At 40.7% G+C, this 20,852-nt stretch overlaps 1 protein-coding gene across 13 annotated transcripts in view; it reads right to left on the minus strand.

Moving 5' to 3' along the window:
* Positions 1-20,852, minus strand: part of map7d3 (MAP7 domain containing 3) — a 39,645-nt gene that overhangs the window by 6,427 nt on the left and 12,366 nt on the right. The window contains exons 2-13 of one of the 13 annotated variants that reach the window (XM_017707084.1): positions 17,820-17,921; positions 16,639-16,719; positions 16,239-16,402; positions 15,599-15,707; positions 13,796-13,891; positions 12,134-12,238; positions 11,153-11,248; positions 10,374-10,469; positions 8,422-8,547; positions 5,264-5,379; positions 2,439-2,584; positions 943-1,184 (exon numbers count right to left, since the gene is read on the minus strand). In XM_017707084.1, the coding sequence (XP_017562573.1) occupies positions 943-1,184; positions 2,439-2,584; positions 5,264-5,379; positions 8,422-8,547; positions 10,374-10,469; positions 11,153-11,248; positions 12,134-12,238; positions 13,796-13,891; positions 15,599-15,707; positions 16,239-16,402; positions 16,639-16,719; positions 17,820-17,921 (1,479 nt within the window). Of the gene's footprint in view, positions 1-942; positions 1,185-2,438; positions 2,585-5,263; positions 5,404-8,421; positions 8,548-10,373; positions 10,470-11,152; positions 11,249-12,133; positions 12,239-13,795; positions 13,892-15,598; positions 15,708-16,238; positions 16,403-16,638; positions 16,720-17,819; positions 17,922-20,852 lie in introns of all 13 variants that reach the window. The other 12 variants (XM_017707083.1, XM_017707086.1, XM_017707088.1 and 9 more) reach the window with 12 other exon arrangements.

Genomic DNA, 20,852 nt, shown 5'->3' on the forward strand with positions numbered 1-20,852 from the left:
GTGGAACTGAACTCACTGCTCCTGGCCGTGCTTGACCTTGCTGGTACAATACACCAAGGCTGTGCTGAAGATGTCTTTGTGTTGGTTTATGATATATGGCTTCTCTACTTTTCTCCCTCAACGCTTGAAAATGCTCAGCACAACAGTGACAAAAGGCACTAAAGGACAGGCTGAGTGGATGGACACATACAGAAACAGCTGCAACATGTTCTCTGCTTCTTAAACTGAAAAACAAACAAACTGGCTTCACCACCCAAAGTGAACATGATCAGTTGTCACTGACAACATTTAAAATTGATAGTTCAGCAACCCAAAAACTGCAGGGCACACTAAAGAACCATAAACATCAAACAACAAGTAGGGCTAAAAGATTAATCATCATTTTTGTATCAAAAGCGCAATTTAAAAGAGTGTAGTTTTCAAATGGCAAGGGCTGTAATTTTTGTTATAGTCAGTATCAACAACATTGAGACGATGCAAGATTTAAGCAGGGAGATTTACCTAATAACATGAAGCTTGTGAACTGATGAGACACCAAAATGACAAATTACTAGCAGGCTGGCGCAGTGTTAACAATTCAAGACTCATGCCAGGGGGGGAAAAAAAAAAAAATTACACTGGTTTTCTCAAAAAAATGCCCATACTTCAATTTATACCTTAATTATAAACAACAGTAATTTAAATCCTAATCGCAGTCAAAAAAAAAAAAAAACAAAAACTCACAATTACATATTTTGCCAAAAGCTTTCATCCCTAGCGAAACTTTAGTGATTCTCAATACTAGTTGTAGGAACTCACCTTACTCAGCTACACAATTAACTGAATTAGCTGAATGTCTTGAAATAGGGAAAACAAAAGCCTACAGAGCTTGGAATTACAAGCACTGTAAAATATATTTAGTGATTACACAGAATGCATGTCCTGTGAGCTTTCAGTTCTCACCGTCTTTGGGCTTGGTGCTGGGGGGAGGGCTGGCAGTGCTGGTCTCTTGAGGTTGGGGTGTAAGAGGCATCATAGGGGACATGTCTTTTGGTTTGGACTCCCTCTTGCGGAGAACAGGAGGGCCGGTGGGTGTGAGTGCAGGCTTCTGTATGGGTGGAGGTTTAGAGGCAGCTGCGGGCTGAGGTGACGGAGGACGTTGTTTCATCCCGCTGGGGGAAGGAGGCCGATTGCGAGGACTTGACCTGGATGAGATACACACAAGGGTACAGAGAAAAGGCATAAGCATGACATGAAAGAAAAGCTACAGCAGTGTGTGTGTGTGTGTGTGTTTCATAAAATCACCGGTTCCACAATTATTGGCACCCCTAACAATTCCTAGAAAATAAATGTAATTGAAGCATTTTTGTCATTTCTACTGTAGTTTATAAAGTTGATCAGAGTATCTAGGAACCTTTAATTAGTAATTTATCATTTCCTGTTTCCCTGGGGTATAAATACGATGTGACACAGAGGCCTATTTCTCTTATCCACTCTTCAACATGGGAAAGACAAGAGAACACACCATTCAAGTAAGGCAGATGTGTGTCGACCTTCATTAGTCAGGCAATGGCTAGAAGAAAATAGCCACTTGCCTACACCTGCCCATATCTATAGACAGAGGAATCATCAAGAAGTTTAAAACAACTGGAACAGTGGCAAACAAGCCTGGGCGAGGACACAAGTTTATCTTGCCACCACACACAGTGAGGAGGATGGTAAGTAAAAAGTTCTCTAAAGCTCACTGTTAGAGAATTGCATCAAAGAGTAGCATCTTGGGGTCAAATTCTCCATAACAACCATCAGGCGCTATCTACATGCCAACAAGCTGTCTGGGAGGCTGCAAGGAAAAAGCCTTTTCTCACTTACAAGCATAAAGGTAAATGTCTGGAGTTCGCTATGTGGTACTGGGACTTCAACTGGGACCATGTGCTTTGGTCAGACTAGACCAAGATAGAGCTTTTTGGCAACAAATACTCTAAGTGGGTCTGGCGTAACACAAAAGATGAGTATATGGTAAAGCACCTCATGCGCACTGTGAAGTATGGGGGAGGATCGGTGATGCTGTGGGCCTGTTTCTCTTCCCCAATTAAAAACCTGTGGAGTGAGCTGAAGAGGAGAGCGCACAGGAGAGGACTCTGGACGAATTAGAGAGAATGTGCAAAGAGGAATGGTCGAAGATCCCTCTCTCTGTATTCTCCCAACTTGTGAAATGTTATGGGAGAAGATTAAGTGCTGTCTTGTTGGCAAAAGGGGGTTATACAAAGTATTAACATCAGTGGTGCCAATAATTGTTGCACAGATAATTTAATGTAAAAGAATTTCATCTTAATGTGGGATTTTTCCCCACTGAATAACTGCACTAGAATGAAAGTTTGGATTAGTGATCACATAAGTGATAAGTGCATATATATATATAAACAAACATAAACATAATGTGTTACTAGGCTCGCTCTTACTTTGCTGCTCCAGGGGAGGGTGTTCTCTTGGCGGTGCTGGTGGCAGACAGGCCTGGGGATGGGGAGCGATTGCGACTGGGGATGGTTGAAGGTGAAGAAGGACGTTTCCCTCCTGGTGAAGCGAAATGCTTGTCCTTCTCAGCTTTCTGCTTACACATGCAGACAAAGTTACACACATAAAAAGAGACAAAGGAGATAAGACAGAACCAGAACAGACTGTTTAGAAGAGCTTGGGAATAAAGAATATTCATGTAATACATCACTGCCACACATTGCTTCTCAAAATGCTTCAATGTAAGTTAAAACACTAAGCATTTGAAAGAAAAACCAAAGCTGCTGGTGTTACTTTTCAGTACACAAGTTGATTTAACAAACAACTGCTGCTTAATTTGTTGTAGTACCAAACAGTTTTTCCTGTCAGTGTTCAGCTGAGGTTTAATGCGGAGAAGCTGAAGGTGGCTGACCAAGATCAATCTATTTATATTGTATAGCTCACGTACTGCCAGGGTTGCTCAAATGGCAATGGGGCAAAGGTACATAGATTACAGCCGCTAATACGTTCTAACAGGAATGTTTCTCCCTAGCTATTGGCATTTGGTTAGTTAAAATAACTGCCTCAAGTACAACTTTAATTCTAAATAATTTTCCCTCAACATATACCAAAGTGAAAATAACTGAAGATGAAAATGGATATTCTTTAAATCAAGCATAAGTGATCACTCTCCATCACGTCTTTACTGTAGGCCTTCCTAAATACATGCATATATCGCATCAGCATTTACTAAAAGTAGGCAAGGACTATTAGCTGTGTGTCAGACTGAATCAGTGAAGTAGCCATTTCGTAAGGCTACAGTGATCACAATTTCACTTCCAGTTCCTCACAGGCCATCTCACTGTAACTGTGCATTAGCACTTTAGAAAGTGGGCAGTGAGTTGACTGATGATTCTCATGAGATGGCTGGACAAATGAGGTCAGAAGAGCCTCAAGAGAGTAGAAGATTTTCTTTGTCATTTGGGAACTGACTGGGAAGTGCACATATATACAGTGCTTCCCTTTTACTATATTGGTCTGAAACAGAGATGAGCAATATAATATTTTATCACTACCATAATAAATGTTATGATACATGTGAATACATTTATGAGCATATTGTCACTTAAAGAACACAAACTGACAATGTTTCATTAAATAGATTACAGAATCAGTCCTGTTTAATTTAATTAATACAGTCTAAGAAACCACTAAAATCACTTTATTCATTGCCGTTCTTAAATGTGGCACTATTAGTGCATTGTGTCTGTGACGTGTCATGACTGTATCATGATATCCTACTTTTGCCATATCATTCAACCCTACTTTTAAATAAATCAAAGTTAATTATCTGATAAACGGTGGGAAACTACTCAGAGAGGAAATCTGACAAACAATTAATCTTGCTCTGTTCGGGATTCATGGCATCAGCAGTAGTGTGACCTGTCCAGTTGTGCATTCAGCTAGCGGTTTCTGCTTTGTCCATTGATGCTTGTCTGGCTATTATCTGCACAATGACCTACTTTGTCCGTTCAGACCAGCGTGGTCCCAGCCTATCATTATGACATCTGCATCCATGCAGTTGCTTAATTTGGTGCATGTGCTTTTTCATCCCTATGTAATTTAATTTTTATTCTAGAAGTCTGACATTTAATTTTGAGAAAATCAAGAACATACTCTTGAAACAGTTTGTAGTTTAATGGGACTTCGTATTGTTCTGTTGAGGTAGGCAGTACTTGTGTGTGTTAATTCATAAAGGTCAAACATATCAGAGAGCAAAGAGAGACTTCTTAATGTTTCCTCTGCCTGTCACAACATGCTCCAGCTGCTATCAGATAAAGCCAGCCAGAAAGGACAGCACCCAGCACCACGATTAGCATCAGAGCTGAATGACCTGGCTGCTTTGCAAAGCAAATCAAAGCGGATGTGTGCACATAAACTTCTGCTATCAGAGTATTATTTTAATGTATTTAATTCCAGGTAGAATGGGAATGATAGCTCTCTTGCCTTTAATCTGTAAGTTCCTTTAACCTCATCCGGCTTATGAAATAACCTCATACGGCTTCTTCAATGTTCAGCACACTTAGACAATCCCATATGATCCTCATTTATCTGGACCTAAGAATTAATAAAAGTGTATGGCCTTAAGACATCAGAGTAAATGGAATGCCTGGGGCCCATGCTGTCATTAGGTCTCCAATCCTAGTAACTGAGCTGGAAGGTACATGACAACCAGGCTTACTATTTGAGTTGCAAAAAAGGCTGTGTCACAAACAGGGAGTATTATAATGACACACCTACCTACTGTCTATTTTTGTCAGAGGAGTATTTAAAAAATTCTCTGGGCTAATATGCTTTCAATGAAAAAGCTATTTTTGCATGTGAGCATAAACACCCAAAAACATGGAGTTTGGTTTGTGTGAATGTCTTACTGGAAACACAAATCAAAAGATTACCCTTCAGCTCAACCACCATGGTTCAACCATGGTTCAACCATGGTTAAATCTAAAGCATTGTTCAAACTGGATAAATTTTACCAAGAGAGATTTTGTAAAGGATTTGACTATAGAGAGAGCCCAGATATTCATGTCAGCAAAAGGTGTGATGATAAACAATTCATGCTTAATTTTGTTTATCAGTTGGTTTCGTTATTCACTTAGCAGAAACCCTGGCTTTATTACTGTCAGACTTGCAAAAATCTACAAACATTACAACACTTCCCCAAGTAAAACTAATCCAGTTTGAACAGGACTCAATACAAGCAAACATTGATGTCATATTGCTGCTCACTCACCTGAGTCATGCTTGAGATGGCATCGGCTGAAGCGGAGTTCGGGGGGCCTTTCTGGCGGTCGGTGCTGCGGCTGCGCAAGGGTCCGCGGGGTATGGGCTGCAGCGGGCTGGCCGACACTGAGCGAGGACACAGGTGAGACTCTGGTAAAGGATATGGTCAGCGGAGCACAGGGCGGGCAGAGCACGGAGAGGAGGCCACGAGCAGTGGGGTCAGTGGAGTGAGCAAGGCAGAGAGTATGGTAGAAAAGAGGCAAGAAGGAAAGAAAGGATGGGGATGATAAGAGCACAAAACATGTCACAAGATGTTAGATTTCTGACTGGATGAGGGTTTGCTGATTCAGGAGCGAGCAATGATGAGCTTGGGAGGCTGAGGCTGGATGTGAAGAAGAAGAAAAAAAAAAACCCTATATATATATATATATATATATATATATATATATATATATATATATATATATATAAATAAATAAATAAATAAATAAAGAGAGACAGAGAGAGAGAGAGAGAGAGAGAGAGAGAGAGAGAGAGAGAGAGAGACAGAGAGACAGAGAGAGAGAGAGAGACAGAGAGAGAGAGACAGAGAGAGAGACAGAGAGAGAGACAGAGAGAGATATGCAGGATTTCCATTCAAACCTTTTTGCAAATTTAAGCAAATTTTCAAAAACACATTACAGCATAGCAGTTTTGACTTCCGTGAACTGCACATGGTTCTAGCCTTGGCAGTTCAGAGGTAATGGGTAAAGTGTAAACACTTATTCGAAATATCAACGTTTTTTATATTTCACCTTAACTGAAAAACAGCTTTTAAAAATTCACTCAAGCATAAAAACCTTCTCTTTTGATATTTAGGCATTTTTTCAAACTTTTGTCATCTAGGTATTTTCACGTGCATTTTTTGCAAATTTGCAAAAGGAAAGGGTGGGGGAAGATAAGTGAGAGAGAAAAAGAGATAGAAAGATGCACTCTCATCCCAACACAATCAGGTAATTAGCAGCTGCTGGACAAAACATTCACTGGACACCTAGTGCACCAAACAGCAACATCACCAAAGCTAAATCCTGATCTTGTCGCACCAGTCCCCAAGCAGTCAAGCGCACACACACACACACACACACACACACACACACACACACACACACACACACACACACACACGCACATACACACCTGAACACCATATTTTGGACAAACACTTTATAATAAAATGCTTGTGTGTGATGTTAGTGATTAGCCTGTCTGTGCATGTAGTTTTTGAGGGGACATCACATCAGACAGAATTCTCCTGCCTCTGTTTTTGCTGCTGCTCCTGGCCACAGGCCTCAGTGAAATGGGTAAAGCCTCATTTCAGCATGAACAGGGAATCAAAATCAGAGGGATTATTTGCTTGAACTAGTACCAGCACACACAGCTTGATTTGGTGAAGAGCGGGAAACACATTTGTCAACACAGAGGCAGAGAGAGGGCTGAGGTAAGCTGAGGTAAAGAGAGCAGTGCACACATCCATGTGGGAAAGCTGTGATGGGAGGGATTCCTCAACTAATCCTCACTGCTGGTAATTAACTCTGACTGTTATGAACAAGAGATAAGCACCCAAACGTAACTGATCCATAAGATGTTGCTGATTCATGTCATCTCCCTATTTCAGGCAGCTGTGACAATGCCCTCAAATCCTACTTACATAATAATGATTATGAATACCAAGGGTGGGTTAGCCATAGTAGCCATATTTTCTCTCATTCACGTTCACTATAGCAATTAACCGATTGACTCCAACAAGATGGGCCTCAGTCCAGCAGAGTTTGGCGATTTCTCTGCTTCAACACATCTCATTGAACTTAGGCCCTATCAACATGCATCTAGAGTAATCCAATCATAAGCGGTCAGGACGACATACAGCCGCTTTGCTTTTGCTGCATGTACAGGCTGTTACCTCTGTTGAGAATGCATAGACTGCTGATGCAACTTGTAAACAAACATGATGAAAACATAAGCTTTCCAGCAGGTTTTGTTTCCGCTATGATGACGCTGTTGATTAAGGCAGTCAGGAAGCTTTGGGATAGTCTAGTGTTTACACTGCAAACGTTATGTGGTCACAGACATCTCTAAGCACATCTGGAGGTTGTTTGAGAGATTGGATCACAACGAGCCTCTGAGACACCATATAGCTTGTTCACACCTGTAATTAGTGCTGTCCACTTCAGTAGGTTTGTCAGAGCAGGGAATTAACCACTCTATGCTGGACACTGGCCTTCCAGGAACAGAACTAGACACTCCAAATAAATAATTTTAATTACTATGTAAAAAAAACTGAAATAAGACAAATTGTGATTGACAACTGATGTTGAAGTTTTTCTTTTGGGGGGGGGGGGGGGGGGGGGGGGGGGGTGGGGGTGACGGCCTGAGGTGCGGCGGCAATGAGGTAGCAGCCCTGTTGGGATTAGCGTAACTACAGCAGCAAGTGGTAACAACACTATCCAAAGCTAACCCTCCCTGCACACAGTCCCTCACACGCACAGCTCAGCTAAATCAGCTTACTGTAGATCCCTCAGTGTGTGCTGTGTGACTAAAACGCACACAACCACACACGTTGCAGGAGACTCCACACAGTGGACAGTGGATAATAGAAGTAGGCAAATTATTCTAAGAAACCAATTATCATTACATTGTAACTTAGTTTGAAAACTGCACTGATGAAAACAAATACTCTACAATATTCTAATTCACACAATTTTACCCTTATCCAAATGCAGCTGACAAGCCAAGATACAGTTGAGCTTGGACATCACTGGTGCATTAAAATTCACTGGTGCATTAAAATGAACAGAATGTATTGTTTATATATATATATATATATATATATATATATATATATATATATATATATACATACATACATACATACACACACACACACACACGCATCTGATTTTTGCCCAACTGCTGATTTAGTGCTATATTACTTTGACAAAGTTTTCACTAAGGGATAAACAGGAATCTAAAATGGAGTATCCATGCATATTTCATCAATTTGCTTTATGGCCCAGAGAACACCACAGGACATCCAACTACACCCACTGATCTTCACACAAGCGGATGGGTCCAGTAAAGCCTCGACTAGGCCCTTCTATCTCTGTCTCAAGGGCTGTTTCTCTATGTTACCTGGGACATCTGCTCCTTCGGCTGAGAGGGCTGCTGCGCTCTTGCTCCTAGCTAGAGAGGCCTGGGTGGGGGTGAGGAGACGGCTGAGGACACCGCTGTCCACGGGACTGGTCAAGGAGCGACGTGCTATACACGCACACACAGCATGCCAACGCCCAAAAAACAGAGCATACAAAAAGAAAAAAAAAAGAAAAAAGACAGAGGGTTTGAAGGACAAACACAAAAGTTGAGTGGTCATGGAGGGGAGGGGTGGAGGGGAAGGGAATGACACAGGGCAACCAATAGATTTCAAAACAGTAAGGAAGAATCAACATGAGAAACAAAGAGTGATTGTGCTGAAGTCCTAAAGCACCGGATGGTGCTAATGGAGCCAAAGTGAGCTTCAGCTGGCTAGAGGGATGAAAGGGGCAATAAAGATACACATGAAGGCAAGCGCTCGTGGCAGAAACCAAATGGCAACTGTGCAAGAGCTCTTTGAGAGCCAGGCATGGGTCAAATGCTTAGCACTGATCTTTCGGTAGGCCGTTTGCATGCTCAAGATAACCCAGCCCTTCTTGTTGATAGTAGTACTATATCCATATACATTTAACTTAAGTCTGGTCTCTACTGCACAACTCGGATAAGTGCTGTTAGTGAGCTGATGAGAACACAGCTTGATAATCTGTGGCAGAGCTGTTTGTAATGAAAAAGAGAATATTGATCTTACAGTAGAGACAAAGAGCTCTTGCAGTCATGAGATCAAGGAGTCATATCCCTTGGGGCTGTTTAGAGCTACAGTTACCCAGGAAGGAAAAAACAGAAAAATAAAGGTGAAAGCTGAGTACAATTGTTTTGAATGGTCTGTTTTTCTCCCCATTTCCTTTGGTACATGAAAACAGAGGGCCACTAGCTGCTTGGTATAACAGGCATACTGTGGTTTGCTGGCTTTGGTGGTTTAGTAGCAGAGTTCTGATCAGCTGGTATGAAACTGAACAGGGTTGAAGGTAATTAGTGGGGCTCTAATAATGTGACTTCTAGGATAGCCCTCTTAAATAAGGAGCTTTTCTCTGCAGGGTGACCGAAGAGGATAAGAAGATGTCCATTTTCAATGAGAACATGCTCAGTGGGGAACACTACCAATCCATCACATGAACCAGACTTGGTCAAAAGCACAGAACAGCAAATGGATTATTACTAAGAATATCTTGTTCACTGGGTTTACAGAAGCTGGGAGTTTCTCTCCCTGAAGGCACACAGGAGTCGCTTCTTCTTTAAAGGGAAAAGCAGTGGTGCACAAGATCTCTCTCTCCTACTCTTTCACACACACAGGCACAAACTGCAGATAACATCATTGAGAAGAGAAAACAACGTGGCGTTCACATAAACAAACAGAACATTGTATTAGCAGACAAAAGCTCCATTCCTCCATCAATGACACGGGGAGAGATATTTTGAGAAGGAAGAAGAAATGAGTTACGGCATCAGCAGTAAGTATCCACTGTGTGACCAGTACAGTAAGGTTCTGGGCTGGACAGAAAAATGGAAAGACAGCAACAGATCCATATGGCCTTTCAAGAAAAAGGAGCATAAGAGGAGAGAGCTTGTTACTTGCTAGCTGGAAAAGGCTCAGATGCAGGAGAGAAATGTGATCAGTATTAAGAACATCAACTTTATTAAAAAAAAAAAAAAAAAAAAAAAAAAGAAGAAAAAAAAAAAAAAAAAGGAATGCCCTTCTTTGGCACACTGCAAGCTGAAAGCAATGGAACCAACTGGAGCCAATGGAGCCATGTCATGTAGTGCATCAACCACAGATGCTGTGTTGTTTGCTTTGGGGGTTAGTGACAGTGACATCGCATTTCAAATGTAACAAACACGAGCAGAGCAGAGCAGGCAAGTTAATGCAGCGGATGCATAATTGTTATTACGGAGTGGCACACGTGCACATACAAAAAGTCCACCACAGGACAAACCACCTGGATCACTGGGTGAGGTTTTCTCTGGTTTGGCATTAGGTGGGACCCTACACCCTACTCGGGAGAGGGAAGAGCTCCGTTTCGTCAGGGTGGGGCCTAAGGACACACGGACAGGGCATAGTTACAGCCTACCAAGGAACACTGTCTCGTGTCCTCCAAGTATATGAATGTAATTTATGCCAGAATGCAAAAATCAGTTAACAAGTATACAGCATGTTTCAGGAATGATAAATTTAGGGACGTCAGCTCCTCAAGCTTCTTATTACCATGCACAGGGTTGAAAGAGATCAATAGGAATTATGAAATTCAATGTGGGAATTAAACCAGTTGCTGATGAGATGTGGCTTAATGCTGTGGTGAGTCGTCTAATGCCTAGCCTGTGGTGAGCCCTGTTAACAATGACAGATACCTTTCTAGAAATATTCAATTACAATCTGCTTTACACTAGGCATATTTGCTTACCAAAGAACACAGATAAACATTAGCAAGATGAGTTCAATAAAAAAAAAAAAAAAGCTCTAAATGTCGGCAACTGGCCGTTCACATGAGTATCAACACCAGCCTTTTTTCAGTTAAACCTCTAAAAGGTTAATTTCAGCTCAATCTCAAGTTCAATCTCGACCAAAATTTGAAAAATGTAATGTGTTCTGGCTCCTGTTCCGACTTGAATACAACTGCACATCTTCAACACTTTGAATCTAAAGCAGTTTGAGTAAATAAGAGTGCCAAAGAAGCAGCAAGGTTGTCATAGGGACCAGTGAGGGAGGGGGGCTCAGCACCTGTCTGTTCCACCTGAGTCTGCTTATGCACTTCCTTAGAGGCCTGAGAGGCATTGCTAGGCAACCGGTTCAAAGAAGAACTCCTCCGCTTAGCACCTATGAGACAAAAGAGAGCTCACAACCTGAAACAGAGACCTTAAAATAGGAAATACTGCATTTAAATGTCTTTGTTCAACCAAAAGATCAAAGTATTTTACCTCTGCTGGTATAACAAATTAATTTTATACAGAATTTTTTCACCTTTCCAGCATTATAACTACCATCTGTTGAAGACACATTTTCAGTGAATCAAATTTGCAAGCTTTTCCATTAAAATAAGAACTAGTTTAATAATGGAAGGCAGTCACAAGTACATAGAGTATAAATTACATATTTATTTTAGTACCAAAGAAAGGGAAAAATTTTGTTCTCTGAAGTATTATGATTTAGGTGGTGCTTTTTGAAAACCAAAGTTCAATACAGAGCTTGCTTTAGAATTATTTTAGTGTTCTGAGAGGAAGGAAACAAAATGATGAACCCAACACAAACAGTGGGTGAAATCAGCTGAGCCACTGTTGAATGATCACTTTAGAGGAAATTAAGCTGTGGAGAAAAACAGCACTAGCACACAAATCACTGGCACACCCATTCTGCTGTGGTGGGATAAAAAACAGTTGATACCCCACTCAAATCCTGATTAAAATCATTAAGTTTAGAATAACACTGTAAGAGAGCCATACGTGGCTTTCCTCTGTGATTAGGTTCCAGACAGATCACATTTAAAAGAGTCAGGTAATACAATCTGATTCAGGTATATGCAGGATTGGCAATTGCAAAGGTTGCTTTACCAGGCATTTCTGGTTGTCAGTGAATAATACAGAGAACATCACACATCCTGGATGAAGGAGAGAGAGGAGGTGAACAAACAATAACAGGGTGTGGGGGTAGGGTGTGTGAGATATGGGCAGGGCGAGTGACGAACATGAAGAGAGGGACACTTACTTTTGTCTGGAGAGTTCAGGAGGGTGGCAGAGGAGGAAGAGAGGCGCTTGCTGATGGCCGAATCGGCCTGCTGCTTCAGGTTTGTGGTGGAAGTGGAACGCTTGTCTACAGGGAATGTCGACATACACACAGACCGGGGTAATGGAGTTAGAGGATTACACATTACACAGGATCTTACGGGTGGGATGGGATAGGGAGCCAAGTTATAGTTGTAAACATAAAAAATCTAAGAAAGGTTAGGACACCAGAGGCACACAGTAGATTTGACTGAGATAGAATATAATTTCCAAACACAACAAATTGACTTCAGCTGAAGAGCAAGCCAAAATGCATGACAAAAGAAGAGCTGGAAGATATTTGTTTAAAACACAAGCATCCCTTGCAGCTGTAGAACGTTACACTTCAGAGCAACTTTAAGAGCAATAAAAATTCAATGCATTACTGTCAGTGTTACTTTTGGTCTTATGCTGCGTTTACATGTTGGCGGTCAGAAAAATGTTCCATTGTCTCATAGCGATACACGACCATTGAATTGAATTTTACAACCGTTTGCACACTGTGAAATTAGACCTCTGCATTTAACCCATCCGTGCAGTGAAATACCCACATACAGGCACACTAGTGAACACACACACTAGGGGGCAGTGAGCACACTTGCCGGGAGCAGTGGGCAGCCCTATCCACAGCGCACAGGGAGCAATTGGGGGTGAGGTGCCTTGCTCAAGGGCACTTCAGTCATGGACTGTCAGCCAAGGGGATCGAACCGGCAACCTTACAGTCACAGGGCTGGATCCTTAACCTCCAGCCCACGACTGCCCCATTGAAGGCATGCAGCCATGGAAACGCTGCCACCATCACAGATGAAAATGGAAGTTTATCAGAGGAGGGTTTACGGGTGTTGCTGGTTTATTTAAAATGTTGAAGGAAAAAAAAAAAAAAAGAATTCTGTACGCTTAAATTGTTGTATAATACTGGTGTGCCTGGAATTCAACAATGAGACATTAGATGTCTATAGCTCCTATGGGGCATGGGAGAGAAAAAAAAAAAATAAATAAAATTTCACTGCTGCAGCCAATGACAAAACATGGGAAAACTAAACTCTTGATGAAATCCCATGGCCCGCTTCATTATGCTGCTGTTGCCATCAGCTGAATATTCTGTCATTGCTCCATTAAAAACATGACCATGTCTGGGCTGCTGTCGACCATCTTATGTCATGATGTAAACACAGCATTAGAGCTCCAGAAAGATGCATCGCTCTTGAAACTAGAATGTTAAATGCCAAACCAAAGCCAAGCCAATTCAGCAAAGAGTTAGTTTGTTAGATCTGAAAAAAGATGAAAAACAATAAAGACTATTTAAGGGCATGGTCATCTTTCAACATGAGCATGCAAACAGGCAAAATGTGCTTCTTCTTTTTCCTTCTAGGGACAGACCAAGTGACCCCTCTTCATGGAAAAAACTTTACCTTCAGTGAGTGTAACAGGAGAATAAAGGAATGAGTGAGAGATAAAGGGACACCGTCTGTGAATTTCCTCTTGTGAACACAAGGCACACAGATCCAGCCAGATAGTAGTGAGTGCAAGAGCAAAGGGGGAGAGGAGACAGTGCCAGTTTGTACCAAGCTGTGCCACTATGGGCAAGCAAGCAAATATTGACCACCTTGTGGCACCTGGCTCCTGGGTGGCTTGGAGACTGGTGAGGCAGGAGAGATTACTACAGTGATTGGAGAAGAGGCAGGGCCGCTGTCACTTTCGCCTGTGGGAGGGGCAGGAACAGACAGGTTGCTATGGGATATGGACACTTTCCGCAGGGAGCAAGAGAGATGGAAAAGCATCAGGGAGGTGTCTCATCTACAGCAACATTACGGAAGTCAAACTAAACCAACACGATAAGGCTCATTTTATATATATATATATATATATATATATATATATATATATATATAAAAAACACATACACTCTCTCTCTCTCTCTCTCTAGAGAATATTTTCCATAATTCAGACAATAACAATGTATCACAATATCCAAAAAACAGTAACAAATGACTAACAAAACACTGAAAAATAATTATTGTTATTACTAGTACTACCACTACCACTGTTGCCATTATGAAAGAGGCTTTTAGTCATTTTCATTTGACCTTTTCTTTTATTCTCAACTCCATTTTCAACCTTGTATTTGGTGTCTAAAATACCGTTTCAGTGTTCACTTTATCTAGCAAAGACAGCTCACTCTTCTGGACTTATGTTCATCACATTAAGCCTACCACATAGCCTGATGGGTTTTACCAACTAATTCGTTACTCTTTGTTGTGCTTAACAGTTTCCTGGTCCATAAAGCTTGAAACAACTGCCCAATCAGAATGCTGCCCGGGGTGAACAAATGTCTAGTGCACTTTTAAGAATTACATTTTTATTTGAGCAAAGTGACAGATGTTTATTAGTTTTGTAAAAGTACATCTGTACAACTTCTTGTTCTGCTCAGCAGCACAAATGCTGTGTGAATGACCAATGTTTATATGCTTCATGTACGTGGCATGCACCTGAAAACACATGCTTTGTGCTTGCGCCCACATAAGTCTATACTGAGTAATGTAGGAGCGGGGTGCAGTTTTGTCTAAAAGACCATTTTGTTGAGTTTATAAAAGTTTAAGCTGTTCATGTACATGTTTAGTTTGTCTCAGGGGCAGTGCTGTTTATGGTTGACTGTGTCAGGGCTTATTGCTGTATCCATAGTACAGCAAAACTCACATCATGAGAGAATGGTATATCAGTATACTGCCCACTCCTTACACAAACACACACAAAAAAAAAAAAAAAAAAAAAATATCACTGTTTTTTACTATTCAGACCTTAACAACACATCACATCACAATATTAAAAGGGGGGGGATGACAACATATGCGTCATGGACAAAATAACCCAAAGTGATTTGAGGTTATTCAAAGCTCTTTACAGGAGACATCATATCTCAAGCCTGGGGATTAAAAATGATGCTGGTTCATTATGTATTTTACAGTATTGTGCAAAAGTCAGATCACACATCCATTTATTCAATTTCCAGTCAAAGCATTAAGTATAAGTTTTATATTTATTTAAGTTATAATGTATTATATAATATACATTTTTCAGTGCCAGGAAAAAATATTTCATGAAATGCCAAGAGTAATACCAGATCTATCAAAAATCAAACCTTTCATGCACTATGCGTGTGAAAGTATGTGCAGCTGTCAAAAAAGCTGTTACACTGAAACTGGACATCTGAGATGTGAAGTAAGGTTTTACGGGCTGATGAGCCTAAACAATAAATAACTTGGCCTTAATGTTTTACCTGGAAATTAATTAAAACCAACTACTGTATACGATTACAACTGCTATCTGTGAAAAGACAGCATTAGAAGGAGGAAGTGTAAAATGAAAGCATTTTGAGAAACCACAAGAAACATGGCTATACTGCACATACCATTTTTCTGGTCTGAGTCAGTGAGGCCTCCCCAAGACCACCTCTTCTGTCTCTGCTCCAGTCTCTGACTGCGCTCCATAGTGCGCCGCATCACTGCCTCATAGTGCTCCTACACACACACACCCCAAATTATTACATTGTGTAGGCATATAATGTTTATGATTTTATCTGCAACAACCACCAAAACTTCAAGGCCAGCATATAACAGTAAATACAAATTACAGAACACCATATTGTCACATATCTAAACTACACCAAACAAACAATTCAGCATTACAATGTCCGAACAATCCACAGAGGATTTTAAAAGAAGTTGAAGACTGAAATATAGGTTCAAAGTTTTCTTTATGTATAGGATCACATAGGCCTAAGTGCTGTGGCATTTAAATAAGATATCTTTAGCTTCAGCTTGATGTACAGTGCTCTCTGTAAAAAATCCCTGTCTCTGTCCCCTTAAGAGCTCCAAAATAATTTCATTAGTAGTGAGTGCACTACTTATTATTTATTATTATTTGTCTGCAGGAAGAGTTGATTAAACAGCAATAAAACTGGAAAATAGCATGGAAGGGTACACAGCAAGAGAAAGTGAGAGACAGATAGAAAAACAGAGAAAGACAGACACTGAGAAAGAACTAACTACCTTCTCTTCCTCTTGCTTCTGTTTCCTCTTCTCTTCAACAGCGGCTCTCCTTTGCTCCTCTTTCCTGCGCTGCTCCTCCAGTTTTCTCTGTCTCTCCTCCATCTGCCTTTCTACCTGCAACTTGGCCTTGCGCTCCCGCTCCAGGATCTGAGACTCGCGCACCGCTTTAAGAACCACAGAGCATGGTTGTTTAAATCTGTGTTTCTGAGCATTACAGTCTACATCTGTGGTTCCCAACCATCGTACTACAGTACTCCCTGCCCTGCAAATTTCTGCCTTTTGTGTTTCTGCTGCTTGAAACACACCTGATCCAACATCAGTGACCACAGGCAACTCAGCATATTTAGTGCACTGACTGATGTACAAATGGGGCTTAATATGTTTACTCTAGTAAACTCACCTTGCTGCTTATCTTGCTCTTCTCTCCTCTCTTTGGCTACTCGAAGTTTGTCATCTATCCTAAGCGCTGCTCCATCAATGACTAAAGAAAATGCAAAACGTAATTAAAATCCCAGATTTCTTCAGCATTCAGTTAAATATAATCCTCAGCCTTCCCCTTAGCAGAGCTCTGCCACTGACAGCAATGGATATCAGACCCACACTACACACACAATCCCCTCACATGGTTTCACATATGGCTGATATTTCAGATTCAATTATGAGCTCAGGTAACCTCATGCAGCATTTGCACTGAGTCATCGCACTGGGTGTGTGGTCCATCAGCAAAGTGCAGTAATGCCATTACTGTCAATGTCTTTATGTGACAACAGCGACACTAATGCTAATGTTCCAACCAGTGTTATGACTGTAGAAAGGTGGGCAGAATGGTCTCAACCACATTATACATCACTGTATCACATATATGGTCACTACAGAGACAAAAGTCAAAATACAAAAACACACTGAGCCATAGGCACACCACTAGATGAACATATAATTATAAAATGAGCAGTTCTAAAATCTGATTGGCTGAGCCAAGCTTGAACCCATTCTTGTTATGTACACTCATTAAATGAATCCTGTGTAAATGCAAAAACCAAGTTGCAAATCATCTATAAAAAGCCGGCTGGAAGACTGTTTATTTCAATTATTATTAACAACAAGTTATTTATTCACCATTGGCATATTTTATCATTGTTTCATAAAAGCAATAAGCCACTCAAGACTATGTTAGTGACTTAAAGGGCTGAACGATAGATTTTTTTTTTTTTAATCTATCCCATTTTAAAATAGTGAATATTTAATCAAAAAATACAGCTACAATTTTAATTACATCCTATGCTATGTTAAAGTTGTCTTACGATTTGAGTGTAGAAATTTAACATAATAACACACAGCTTGTGAACAAGCAGTCTGGCACACTGCTTTCAGCATTCAAGCATCACTCCTGAAAAAAACTGATGCACTGGTTTTCTTGGCCAAAATTAGGCTTGGAGCTTCACTAAGAGGAAATAACTGCAATTGCAACAATGGCTAGAAAAAACTGCAATGAAATATTTTCGACAAATTGCTCTACCCATTTACCATGGGCAAAATGACTGCAACGCATGGTTTTCTGACATTATACATAGAAGAAAATACCTGGTTTAGAATGGCTCTTCGCAGAAGCAGCTGTAGTTGCCGATGCTGGGCTGTTCCCGGCCAGGCCGCGCCGTTCCTCAGCCTGCGCCTGGGCGGCTGCAGCTGAAAATGCGAAAAAGACAAAAGGCATAAATTTAAGCAATGAGTAGAACCAAGAGAAAATAAAAATAAATTGGGAGAAACAAGCTTCACATGCCTGGAGTAAACTGCATTCATGTATGAGAATGAAAAGAATGCTTTATTGGAATCATATGGAATTACCTCCTAGTACAAAGTCATTATTATTCTTGTCTATGCGTGGTCAAGCAGCCTATTTTGTTCAGCTTTAAGGCTTGTGCAGCATTAGGTGAAAAAGGCTAGGTGTATACAGTACTCTAAACATGAGAACAGAAACTGAATGGCTTGCAATAGCATCCTTGTATCAAAGCTGGAACATCCAGCGCCTCTCAGGAGATGCTGCAGAAATGCCTAGCTGCAGGCTTGAGAGCAGTGGAGGAAACAAGCAAATGGAGAAGACAATCGACAAGTCTGCATGTCCTGTTAACAGCTCTTTTCCATCTACACAAATGTGTTTGTCAGAGAAAAGGTAGGCCAAGGATATGGGGGGGGGGGGGGGGTAATTAATAACTGCGATCTCTAGTGTGACTAGAGATGATCATAGACTACAGGATGTGGCAGAGGCGTGGTCACCCTCCTCTATTCATCAATGGAGCCGAAGTGGAGAGAGTCAGTTTCTCGGCGTACACCTCACTGAAGGCCTCACCTGGTCCTTCCACACCAACACTATTGTGAGATCTGCCCGTCAGCATCTCTTCTTCCTGCGTAGGCTCAGGAAGTTTGGTCTGCCTCCTCAGATCCTCACCAACTTCTACAAATGCACCATAGAGAGCATCCTCACAAGCTGCATCATTGTCTGGTACAGTAGCTGCACTGCCTTTGACCACAAGACCCTCAAAGGAGTGGTGAGGACGGCAGAAGCCATCATAGGCAACAAACTCATAGCCTTACAGGACTTCTACCAGCCTCGCTGCCTCAGGAAGATCAAAAAGATGTGGTCAGACAGAAGCCACCCAGCACACGGCCTGTTCACTATCCTGCCATCATGCAGGAGATTTCACAGCATACAGGCTAGAACAACCCGGTTAATGAACAGTTTCTATCCACAGGCTGTCAGGCTTCTGAACAAACTGTGAAGCTGAGGGTCCTTCCCCAACTATCATTTCAATCAGTCACTTGGCCAGCATTATTATTATTATTATAATAATATCATCATGTCATATCATCTCTGCTAAGGACAATAACACTAACACAATCATTTTAAAGAACAAAAACATTCACTTTAAAATGTATATGATCTCAATATGTTGTAAATATTTCTCTATATTTTGTGTACATTTTATCTTTATTTTCTCCATATTTAATATATTTCAATTTCTTTATTTTACTTATTTACTTTCTATAGAGTGATTGTCCTGATATGTTCTGCAAATGACAAATAAACCTGAACCTTGAAAATACTTCAACTTGATAGACAGAGTTGTGTAATACTCATGACAAATGAGATGGTGAATACTTCCAGGGACCATAAACAGCCTCCCATTTCAAGCATCACAGCAATAAATCCAGCATGACATGAGGCCTCATTTTATTGACCATTGGATGAGAAGACCTGCACTCACACTACAGAGGTAAATTAGATCCAAAGGACTGGATACTTCTCTGAAAGTCAGTTATTTAGCCATATTTCACATGTAGAATTATTCACTTAATGAAATGTAGTAGCTGAACTGTGCTAACAAAAATGCTACTGTAAACACTGCAATTTTTAATAAACTTTGCTCACTTGAACAAACCACGATCCTCCTTGGAATGCGCCTCAACAGGTTAACATATATTTATTGCAGTGATGCCCAAATCCAGTTCTGGGGAGTTTATTTTCAAACTACCTGGTTTTAGTATTCACATCCTCCTGAAAGACTTAAACGGAATCAGGTACGCTAGATTTGGAACTAAACTCTGCATTATGGTAAATCTGCAGGATTGGCCTACAATTTCTGTAGGTATAGCAATCGTTCTTGCTAAACACTAGTAAAATCTAAATAAATTAATCGAACCAAAGCGCTACATTGACAAGTCAGCTATTTTTAATCCTACTACTCTCAAAATATACACCGTCATCCATTTAACTTGCATAATCCACTATAATAATTTCTCAAGTAGTTATGCTATGCCTGAACTACACAGACATGGTCATGGCACCTCCTGCAAGCCAGTCGTTATTTTGGTAAGGAGTTACAATTTCTACAGAATTAACAAACATGTTTACCACAAGTCAACCCGACTTTCTTGTGCTGGAAACAAAGCCAACCAATCACACACCAATGATGGTGTTTAAAAAGACTTGATTGAACAAAATTAGTTGGCTGTTTTAATAGCTGCCAGTTGTATTGTTTGCTAAATATGGGAAGTCAGTCCCTGAAGACTGATCCATGAGTGTAGATTTCTCTTTATTTGATTCTTGAATGCTTTCAATTACCTCAACTTTGACAAACACACAGCACTGTATGTACTGAAAAACTCTGCTGCGTGCAGGGGTGATAGTGGGAAAAGTTCCTGAGCCTGAACTTTTTTTCTCTGCTCAGGAGGTGAGCAGGGTGGGGGTGCTATGCATGCGACACACTTGACACATAACTTGTTGGCCCCTGGGTGCAGATATATGTCTATGTATAACCCTGATCTTCATTACTGTCAAAGAGTTTTTGCTTTTGAATTAGTCCCTTCAATGATAGATTGTGTTGAATTTTGTTGAAATACATGAACAACATTCAGACATGAGATAAACAAACCCAATATAAGCCTATATTTCAGAAGCTTGTGCAGATTACCAGAACTCTTGGGACTAGCAGGCCTGTTCAGGAATCCATACCTGTTTTTAACTAGTCACATACCTTATTGCTTCTATATTATATTATATTAATATATATTAATATAATATATTAATATATATTCCCCAGGCTTAATATAGTTGTGTTC

The sequence above is a fragment of the Pygocentrus nattereri genome, chromosome 8 (genome assembly GCF_015220715.1).
Source record: "Pygocentrus nattereri isolate fPygNat1 chromosome 8, fPygNat1.pri, whole genome shotgun sequence".
Classification (NCBI taxonomy): Eukaryota; Metazoa; Chordata; class Actinopteri; order Characiformes; family Serrasalmidae; genus Pygocentrus; species Pygocentrus nattereri.